Source organism: Giraffa tippelskirchi, chromosome Y, assembly GCF_054371585.1.
Source record: "Giraffa tippelskirchi isolate mGirTip1 chromosome Y, T2T-mGirTip1v1.2.pri, whole genome shotgun sequence".
NCBI lineage: Eukaryota > Metazoa > Chordata > Mammalia > Artiodactyla > Giraffidae > Giraffa > Giraffa tippelskirchi.
The window spans coordinates 24,144,531-24,155,811 of NC_137290.1; the positions used below are offsets into that span (position 1 = coordinate 24,144,531).

An 11,281-nucleotide genomic window follows, 5' to 3' on the forward strand; every position below is an offset into this window, starting at 1 on the left:
GCCTTTCCAGGTTTGTATGGTAATATGTCAACCCATGACCATCCTTTTCCTAAACTACAACAGTCAGGCAATTTATTTTTCCCAGTGCCAAGGTCCCTGAAACATCTGCTGTTTCTCTTTCAAGATCCACTCATCAACCATATTCATTATTTGAAAACTGTCCTAAGACAACTGATCTACCAAATAGGAGTCAGATTATGGAGGATATTGAAGTGTAAAATTAATGTTGGGAGATGTTAATAAATTCCTACAATTCTCTTATTTGAAGCATAAAGTTACATATTCATCTTCATAGTGCCAATTTCTATTTTGAAATAATTAAGAGTAAAATGAGTCTTAATTTAAGTTCCTGTTTTACTCTGCATTAATATAAACACTTCTGTTGAAGGTCATACAATAAACACTACACTTGCTTTCACTGAAACCCACAGTCAGTTGATTGACTTTATTGCACAGAAGTGAGCAGACCCATGTTTGGGTTGGTAACAGTCCTGAATGTTAAGAATATGTATAGAAGGGTGATCAATCACTTTTATTTCAGGAACCAAGTAGATTTATTGATGTGACTTTTCTGCGTAAAAATTCTTTAGGAATGACATTTTGCAGGTTTCATGTTTTTGGATCCTATTTATGTAAGCAGACTTTATATTAAGTTGATGTAGAAGTAAACACTGGTTGAACATTGCCCTTCAATTGCTAGAAGACCAGTGACTTTATGATGTCAGAGCTACTCTTCAATTGCTAGGAGACCAATGACTTTGTGATGTCACAGCTTTTTGACTTTGAGAACCATGCTAATGGTCTAGAGAGTTTATCTCTGTACGCCAGCCAAGCAGCATTTGAAGTTGGACTGTGTAAAATCAGACAAATGAGGAAAGTATCTGAAGAAAGAGTTCTCTGAGATGGCACATATTCCTTCAGAAATTCAAGATGTGCCTCGTAAAGATGAATCAACTGGTTCCGAAACCTCCATTAGCTCTTCTTTGTGTGATTACACACTTACTGGGGACTCAGTTTTGAGATCTATGATTGAAGAATATGCTTTTCAGGCTTTGGCTGAGGAATTTGGGATAAAATGGCCACGCTACACATTTTCTGTCTCTGAAACAAATGAGTGGAATGATTTTCTTTCACTCACTTTTCCTCAAAAACTCTGGACTCTAGTTGAAAGTGATCAGTTTGAATCTATTTGGTGGGACGAAAGTGGCACTTCTATAGTGATCAATGAAGAACTCTTCAAGAAAGAAGTCTTGGAAAGAAAGGTCCCTTTCAGAATATTTAAAACTGATAGTATGAAAAGTTTAGTTCGCCAGCTTAACCTTTATGGGTTTAGTAAAAAGCGACAAACTTTTCAAAGATCTGCTTCACTACCTGACTTTCTGGAAGAAGAAAACAATGTCTCAGTTTTGAGCAAGGTATTAACATTTTCCACTTATTGGCAATATGTAAGATTAATTCATGTGACTTAGAAAGCATGTTCACATATGTAGCTAAAACTGAATTTAAAATTGAGATAGCAAATTGTTGAAAACATTTTATTTTTTGAAGTTGAGAACAGCTGGAGGGTAAAATATTTGGTATTTAACAAACTCTTCTAGCAACTTGAAACTGGATACTTGTCCTCAAGCTACTTTAACTGGTATTTATTGTATATATACAACATATTTTTTAGCTGAGGAGCATACCTGTTTCTAACACGTAAGGTGTTAAAACTACTAATGGAGATGTTTTATTTGATGCTATTTAATTTGTATCATTAAAGGAATACATTTTTATAGTTTAGCTTTGCTTGTCAGGTGTACCTTGGTTTACAAAAAATAACTAAATGATTGCATCCTTTGATTTTAGTTACAGGTCTACCAAAATCCAAATTTCAAAAGAGATTTTCCCCAACTTTTAGTAAGAATGAAAAGAAGAGTCGGGATTAACAATGTGTTTCCAAAATCTTCATTAGTTCCAGATTACAAGAAGCATGTTAAAGCAAGGGTCAACATAGATGATTGTAACTCTGGTTTTCATTGTGAAACTAGTGGAGAGAGTCCATTTTCAGCTTCTACAAGTTTAAGTGTGCCTTTCACAAAAAAGACACATACCAGCCAGATTGTCCCTAAAACAAGCTCCCTATCTCCACGTGACTTACCTTCTCCATCATCAATATCAGTTAGACAAACAGAACAGAATGTGGTAGATCAACCTTCTGTTTTAAACCAGTTGAGCATTTTTAATTGGCACTCCCATAGCACCTACACTCAAGTAAATGGCCACGTTGAGGACTTTGCTACTACCGCTACCTCTACTTCTCAGAACCACATCGTATCTCCATTTCGGAGCAGTTCTTTTGGACTGATGGTGGAACCTTCTACATTTCCAGATATGTATAACGATATGTCAGTCCATGACAGTCCTTTTCCTAACCAGCAACAGAGAGGCAACTCAAGGTCCCCAGTGCCAACGATCGCTTATACATCCACCTCCGCTCTTTCAAGTCAATTCATCAACGATATTCCTTATGTGAAAACCATGCTAATTAAAACTGACCTATCAAATAAGTATCAGCTTATGGAACCTAATGAAGATTAAAATTTATGTTGGGAGATGTCAACAAATACCTACAATTCTTGTATTTGAACAATAAAGTTACACATTCATCTGCACAGTTTTGTTTTCTATTTTGAAACAATGAAGAGTAAATTAAGGCTTTATTTCAATGTCTGGCTATTCTTCTGCACTCTTTTATAAACTCTTCAGTTCAAGAAAACATCCATTAGGCATCCTAGGTAAATGGCACCTAATCTATTGTTTGTAAACAAGAAAATGAGAGCAAAGGGAAAAGAGTTAATGGATGTAAAGTGATTTGGGAAATCATCCCTGCTGAAATGAATGGGTGTCTAAATGAGGATGGTACGGGTGAAGGAAGAGATACAAATACAATTTAAAAAAGTACACATACACAGTACGTACCTTATTGCATTCACAGTTACATGATATTCTTTTAGGTACAGGTAGAGTCTTAAGATGAAGAAGGAAATGATGCCCCGCTCCAATATTCTTGCCTGGAGAATTCCGTGGAATGAGGCTCCTGGTGGGTTGCTGTCCATAGGGTCGCACAGAGTTGGACACAGGTGAAACGACTTAGCAGCAGTAGAGTCTTAAGACATTAGACAGGAGATTGTCTTCATTATAGAAATTCATTTCATACTTGAAAATATAGATATTGTAGCATGTCCAAAATTAGGATAACTGTTATACCATCGCTGTGATACCAAAGATTACAGGACATGATCAGTTACTGGAACATGCTCAGCACAAGATAGGATTTTACAAGTGGTATTGTATAGGGTCATTTTAGCTCTGCTGTCCTTAAAGCATACTTTTATTTCCCGCCACGGTGATTCCACCCTATATTTTCTAATGCATATGTAGATTTTGTTTATCTGTTCCCTCAGAGACAAAATAAATTCCTGTAGTGATTACAGCACCTCAGGATGGTTAAGTTCTTTGAAGACAAGATATTTGTTTTCCATAGTAGCTTCATTATCATTTTGTTACACCGTTCTTCTGGAGCTACAATCACACACACACTGCTTTCAGACATGCTAAGCCCCTTCTTACAACTTTGCCTCAACCCTTTCTTGTGGATGGAAGGAACCTCTGTTCACCCTCCTACCAAGGTGAGCACAGGTATCAGGTCTTCAATGTGTTTTGCGTCTACCCTCTTTTCTTTATGTATCTTTCACATCAGCTAAAACGTAGACCATGCAAATGACATTTGGTAAGTACTTACTGAATTATCAATAATGAAAAGTAGTCACCAATCCAATGCTATATACACTACTCAACAACATCCTGTAACCTGCACTATTACCATAATTGGCCTTTCCTACTTACTGAGAATATTTTCTCCATTGAGAAATATATATATATATTTACATGAATGTGAAATGTCGGAATTCAAATTATAAAATGATTGCTGCTCTTATGAAGTTTACAGTCTATAAGAACCCATACTAAGCATGTTGTTTCAGGCCGCAGTTCCCTAAAATTCAGTAGTAGTTATAGAGATACTTATGAAAAAACAAACAAACAAAAAAAAGGAATCATTCCTGATAATCATCTAGAAAAGTAATGGAGTAAGGAGGGATCAAAATCAATGGCTGATCCTTCATATAGTTCACAACGAAATACAACGAGCAGAGTGTCTGCCTTTGGACTATGCAGACTGTCATGAACACTACCTAGGGATCTTGGCAATCTGCACTTTGTGGACGTTCCTTTAGACAGTGACAGCTGTGGAATATTTGTGTAGAAAAGGGAGGTGTCCACACAGCACACTCTTTTTCTTTCACTGAAAGTTTTCATTGAATTTGGCTGAGAATACTGTGCTTTAGAGAGGTAAGCATTTTGCAGCCATTGTAAGAGTTATTGAAATCGGTGTCCTTAGTTATCATTTCAAGCCCAAAGTCCAATGGTCTGGTTTTCGGTTTCAGGCATTTTACTATGTAGTCAAATTGCATGCTTTGAGAAATAGCACCTTAAAAGCAATCATGTCTTCTATTTCATTGCCGTGTACTGATTATCCCTTCTCACTCCCTTTTATCTTTTTTCCTGTTCTGTTTTGAGTGGCAGGTCCTTCTCAAAAAGAACAGGATTAATTCCCTTAGTGCTCTGTGGTAAGTGGGAAAGGCATGCATAAGGGCAGTCACTATATCATGTGGCAAAACTACTGTTTTTGTTCCCTCCAGAAAACATGTTATTAAACTATACCTCAATTGCCCTACCATGGGAAGCCTGGTTACATGATACATTAGCTTGGTGATCAGATCCCATATGGCTTTATCATATCAGTACCTTTAATTCTCAAAAGTTGACAGAGAAAATAGCTCAATACCTTAGGGAAATATTGTACAAGAGTTCAATTTTCTTTCCTTTACTTATTTATTTTATAATTGGTGCCTAAAATAGTAAAAGTTAGAACAAAAATGTAAGTGAGTTAAACACAGAAGATTGAGACAAGAAGTAGAAATTTGATGGGAGAAGGTCAGAGGATAAAATTGGATGCTTAAAATTTAACAAGCAAATGTGTAACTGCAGGGCCGAAATAGGTAAATATGACTTCAGTATTGTTTCCCTACAAATTATTTTCATTTTAGCAAATCACAGAATAGTCTTACATGCAAAATATTTTAAGATCCCATGGAATGCACAACAAAGTTATATCTTTTAAAACATTCTGATTTAAAAAGTCACTAGAGAGAAATCATTCAAGTACAAAATAATTTCCAAAACTAAGCCGAGAGACATATCAGAGGAACTCTGGGAAGCTCATAGGTGTCCTTCAGCGAGTCCTTGGGTTTTCTTTTCTTTTTGTAATTGTGTTTAAGCATATCAGATCATGACTGTGCTTGTGTGTGTGTGCATCAGATTAAAAATGTGTTTGTGAATGTATGTCTGGGCTCTCTTTTGGACTTTTCTGTTAGAAATTTCTGCTGAGGAAATAATTCATTCAAAAATATAAACAGGCAGAAATTAAAATGCTCATTCAAAAGTCTTTTTTCTTTTCAAAGTGCAAGACAAATGGATGTGTCAAAGGTTGAAAGCATTTCAATAATAACCAAGCTACTCCATCCAAACATAATTAAAAACCCTGGTGCTCTCCCAATCAGCCCAGCAAAAGATGTGTGGGACCTTAATGTTTATTATGTCTGGCCATAACAAAACACCCAGCCTCTAATATGGCAGTACCACAGAAGGCCATGTAGAGGCCTGGAGTTTCATCCGGGCCTTCCTTTAATAGGATATGACCTTCCTATAGGAAGCATCACACTCACCAGTAATAAACACACTTAGGCATCAAATGAAACTAAGAACAAAACCTGGAATTCTGTTCCCACATGGTGGAAGTCACCTTCCCCCTTCCCAAGTGGATGAGATAGACAGTTAAATTAAAAGGAAGTTATAACATGGCTCACATTCTTCTTACATAATACCTGAACTATCCAAGCCCCACCTCGCTGCTAACAAGCAGGTCGTCTGGCCTCAAATCTGTGTGACCATCATCATATAAGAATTTTATGAATATTTGAGATGCATTGATAGTGCGTATCTGTAAAGCCAAAAGTCTTGAGATCTGATTCAAATAAGAAAACTGTACTCCCTATCTTCAGTTTTATGGGGATTTCATATGCATTCACACACTTCCACAATGCTCAACCTTCATCTGAAGACAAAAACTGTGACATTGAGAGAAGAGGAATGGTCTATTCACAGAGAAGGCCAGTGGTAAAGTCAAAATGGATTCAGTTTCCTACCTACATACATGCTCAGTAATGTAACCCCTTGTAAGCATTCCTAAGGGTGACTAAGATACACAAGTCAAAGATGCTTCTCCCAGGATTACAGAGTTTGATTGAAAGGCTATAAGTTTGTTTACCTCTCACCCCATCCTTCAGATCACATACCATGACTGTTAACACATCAAAAGATGGGCAGCTCTGCACATATTTAGAGACAATGCCTGCTTCTGCCTAAGACCAAGGTTGTAGATCCAAGTGGCATATAGGGTAAGGTTTCCATCTCAGGATACCACATGACACCTGACAAGTTCTCCTTCTCTGGAAAGCTCTCAAAAGACATTGTGAGAAGCATGTTTTGAGGGAATGAAACCAACAAGAGTTGTGTTCTTTCTAATTATCCTCAGTCTCACTTATCATCACATGTACAATGACAAAGTCCCCCAAGCACTGCCAATACCAATTTTTTGATGTCGTTCACCACTCAGTCTTGTCTGACTCTTTGCGACTCCATGTACAGCAAAAACCCTGGGTTCCCCTGCCTTTCAAATCTCCAGAGCTTTCTCAAATGCATGATTTTTGAGTCGGTGATTCTTTGCAGCCATCTCACCCTCTGTCGTTCCCTTCTCATCCTTCCCTCAATCTTTCCCAGCGTAGTTAAGGTGCTTAACAAAGAAATTATTTCAAGGGGCCCAGATTCTTTCATCTTCCCATAGGTAGAAAATATCTCAATCCATTCAATTGCTGTGTCCTGATTTTATTTTGTTAACCATAATATTTGGACAACCTCCACACCTGATCGTTGTACCAAAACTTCTGTAAAACCTGGCTCCTCCCATCCTTCTTCAGAGCAGCATTTCACATTACTTGAGAAGTTGCTCCACATGATTAAAACCTTCTTAGGATGAAAGCCCTGATGAAGAACCATAATTAGTCCCTTTTAGGCTATGCATTTTTCTCAGTCATTAGCACACATTCTAGAATTAAAAAAAAAAAAGAAAAAAGGATTCTTGTGCAGCATCTCAGCTTTAGCCTATGTTTACTAATTCCTGCCTACCAATGTTCTGAAACTCAAAGGCTTGCTCCTACTTATTAAAACCTGAGGGAATTTATGTTTTCATTAATTTGTGGCATCGATTTAGGAAAACATATAACCATACATGTTTATATTATTTTAAAAACATCTTCTTTACTTTTAGAAACAATGACAAGGGTCAAGTGAATGGACACCTAAGTGTAGAGCCTGAATTTATTCTGGGTAACTTAGCTCTGTATTTTAAGTTCTTTTTTTGTTGTTGTTGTTGTTGTTTTTTCTTTGTCTATACATACTAAAGCAGTCCCGGTTACACATTTTCCATGACACACACTGTGATGCTGTTCTTGTCACTTGCACAATTTGGCTGAGGACTGATTTTCTAGCTTCACTTGAAACAAAACGATTGAAATTTGGAGTATAAGAAATATACAATGTTGTGTTTGTTTCTGCTGCATAGTAAAATAAATCAGTTATTAGTGAATATAGCTGAGCCTCCCTTTTGAACAGTCCTCCCATATCCCTCAGGGGTCTGCTCTCCTAGCGCACCACACTCTCCACTAAAGCATTTCATAGCACTGAGCAGGAACTCCTCATTAGCTCTCTACTACATATTTGGTATTTTACATCTGTCAGTGCAATTTGTTCAATTCATTCCATTCTCTCCATCCCACTCTGTGTCCACAAGTCTGTTTTGTATGACTGCATCTCTTTCTACCTTCCAAACGGATTCTTCAGTACCTATTTTAGAGATTCCATTTATATGCATTAATATTCAATATTTGCCCTTCTGTTTCTGAATTATTTCACTGCATCATAGGCTCTAGATTCATTTGTAACTCTACAAATAATCCAATTTTGTTTCTTTTTATGGGTGAGTAATTTTTCATCCTATATATGTAACATAGCTTCTTTATCCATTTTTCTTTCCATGGGCACTAAGGTTGCTTCCCTTTATTGGTTATTATAAATGGTGTTATAATGGTTACTGGGGTACATATAATTTTTTAAATTACCATTTCCTTTGAGTATATAGCAAATAGTGGGATTGTTGGCTTATATGGTAGTTTTATTCTTGGTTATCTAAAGAACTCCCATAGTGTTAGGCAACGTGGCAGCATTCAATTACATTCCTAACAATAGTGCAGGAGGGCAGGAGAATTCTGTATTCTCTACACCATCTCCTTCATATATTATTATACAATTATACACACACACACACACACACACACACACACATATATATATATATATATATATATATACACATATATTTACTTCTTTATCTGGTTGTGACAAATGTCATTTGCTGCATGTGGAATCTAGTTCCATGACCAGGAATCAAATCTGGGACCCCTGCATTGTGATCATGGTGCCTTAGCCACTGGACTAGCAGGGAAGCCCCCTGTTGTAGATTTGTTTTTATCGATGGCCATTTAGAATGGTATGAGGTGATGCTCCATTGTAGTTTTGATTAGTGTGCCTTTGTTAAGTTGAGGTAGTTTTTGCTATGGTCAGTTTCAGGAGTTTCTATCACAAACACTTGTTAAATTATGTCAAAGGTTTTTCAACATCTGTTGAGATGATCATATAGTTTTAATCCTTCAATATATATTGATATGCAGCTACTGAAGAATGTTTGCATATCGTGGATAAACCCCACTTAATAATGGTGTTCGATCCTTTTAAGGGATTGATGAATTTTCTTGGTCGCATTTTGTTAACTATGTGTGACTCTGTTCATCTATGTGATATTGGTCTCTAAGTTTCCTTTTCTGTGTTATCTTGCTGTCGGTATCAGGGTGATGGTGACCTTGTAGGATGAGTTTGTGGGTTTTCCTTCTACTCTAGAATTGTGGAAGAGTTTCAGAAGCTTAAGTGTTAGCGGTTCTCTCAATGGTTCATAAAACTTCCCTGGAAAGCCATATGGCTTTAATTGTGTTTACTGGAAAATTTTTCCATCACAGTTTCAACATTAGTGTTTCTAATAGCTGTGTTCATATTTTCTGTTTCTTCTTATTTGAATTTCTGAGCGTTTGTCCATGGATTTCAGATTCTAAATTTTATTGACTTATAATTGTTTGTTGTAGTCTCTTCTGATCGTTTGTTATTTCTGTAGTATCAGTTATATTGTCTCCTTTTGTATCACAAATATCTCTGATTTAAGTGTTTTTCTTTTTTTCTTTTTCTTGATAAGTCTGGCTCATGATATATCTTTTTTTTTTTTCCTCTCCAGGAGACTCTTTTTAATGATATTGACGTTGGCTATTTTTTCATCATTATATTTTCTTTAATTTCTGCTCTGATTTTTTATCATGTTCTCCCTTCTATTCACTTTTAGGAGTTTTGTCTGCTTTTTCTTCTTTCTGTCAATGATTTAGATTTACTGAGGATGAGTTTGGGGGTTGTGCCACAAACCTAGGTTAGGTTGATTACTTGAGATGTGTAGAATTTATCAACTTCACTCTTTTACTGCTTTAGTGTGCATCATAAATTTTAGATAATCATGTTTTAAGTATTATTTGTTTCTAAACTTATTCTTTCATTTTCTCTGAATTCATCAGTGATCGCTTGGCCACATAGAGGTGTAGAGGCGTATTTGTTAGCGGACATGTAATTGTGTATTTTAGAATGACCAGCCCTTCCCCCTGGCCAAAGTCTGGTGTAAATCATAGCATTGTGATTCAAAAGAAAAAAAAAATGCTTGATACAATTTCCATTATCTTAAATTTACCAAGGCTTGATTTGAGATTCAGTTTGTGATTTATCCTGGAGAGATTTTGTTTTCACTTTAGAAAAATTTATATTCTGCTGTGTTTTTGTGAAATGTCCTGTAAGTACCAAATAACTTTGTCAGGTCTGTTGTATCATTGAACACTTGTATTTCTTGTTAAACTTCAATGTGTAAATAGGAGGATGTTTTCTTTCCAATGTTGTGTTGGCTTCAGCAGGACAACGATGTGTATTAGCCTATAGTATACCAATGTCAGTTTTTTGGTTGTTAATTACTTGTTGTTGCTTATTCATTTTGCCAGGCACTTCAAGAATATTTCTTGTCTTTTCCCTTCTATTTCTGGAATGTTTGATCATCTTTACTATCATTACTCCCAAGTCTTTTTCAGGGAGTGTTCTCATTTCTTCTTTAATTATGCTTTGAGTTTTTCCCATGTCCCTTTGCCCACAACATATTTCTCTGTCTTCACATTTACCTATTCACTGTGTTTACAGTCATTTCTTCCCAGACTTCTGGGTTATCGTTATTGGTCCTAGTGTCCACTCCAAGTCGATAAGGTTGGTCAAGTGGCTAGTGTGGGCTTTGGAGTTGAAGAGATGGCAATTATGTTCTTGAGTCTACAGCTGAGTCTTCCCTGTCTAATGGTGGGACCATATCTGTTTGTGTCATTCGCAGGTATCTATTGGGTTAATCTGACATTAGGCAGTCTATCTGCCAATGATTTGGTTTGTGTTTCTGTCATGCTTGCTGTGAGGCATGAGGCGTCAGCTCTGGGTTGTTCAGGCAGTGGGGTGGAGTGCATTTTAGATTAAAAAGGGAACCTTCATGGAGACTGTCCTAGTTAATATTCACTGTAGACAGGAAGTATGATCCTGGTCTCAGTGCTGGGACCCTGCACGATCAGGGTCAACTTATGTTCAGAGAACCACAATACCATAATAAGTGTTTGAGGAGATTAAAAAAGTAGCATAGATAAATGGCAAGGAAACAAAACCAACAGTAGCACGCACAATAGACACAACAGCGTAGATGGCAGATTCATAGAGAAAATTGATCAAATAAATCTCAAGAAAAAAACAACACCAGAGCAGAGCGACAACTGACAAATAAAGAAAGCAAATATGCTAAGATCAGATACAGCCCCCACAGAATAGCAGAAAATCACAGTTAATATAGAAATATACATCTATTTAAAAATGAAGATGGGCACCATCGGCAAAAGGC

The 11,281-nt window shown here is 36.6% G+C and overlaps 1 protein-coding gene across 1 annotated transcript; it reads left to right on the plus strand.

Annotated features, from left to right (window-relative positions):
• The first annotated feature begins 778 nt into the window (after window positions 1-778).
• Window positions 779-2,654, plus strand: LOC145537595 (heat shock transcription factor, Y-linked-like). The gene is made up of 2 exons (XM_081568291.1): window positions 779-1,415; window positions 1,849-2,654. Exons 1-2 carry the CDS (start codon window positions 903-905, stop codon window positions 2,578-2,580), a joined length of 1,245 nt encoding a protein of 414 aa, XP_081424417.1. The 5' UTR covers window positions 779-902; the 3' UTR covers window positions 2,581-2,654.
• Window positions 2,655-11,281: the final 8,627 nt, after the last annotated feature.

Coding starts and splice junctions, on each gene's coding strand:
- LOC145537595 (XM_081568291.1), top strand. CDS start 903: ATGGCACATATTCCTTCAGAAATTCAAGATGTGCCTCGTAAAGATGAA. Junction 1,416..1,848: donor ATGTCTCAGTTTTGAGCAAG/GTATTAACATTT, acceptor CTTTGATTTTAG/TTACAGGTCTACCAAAATCC.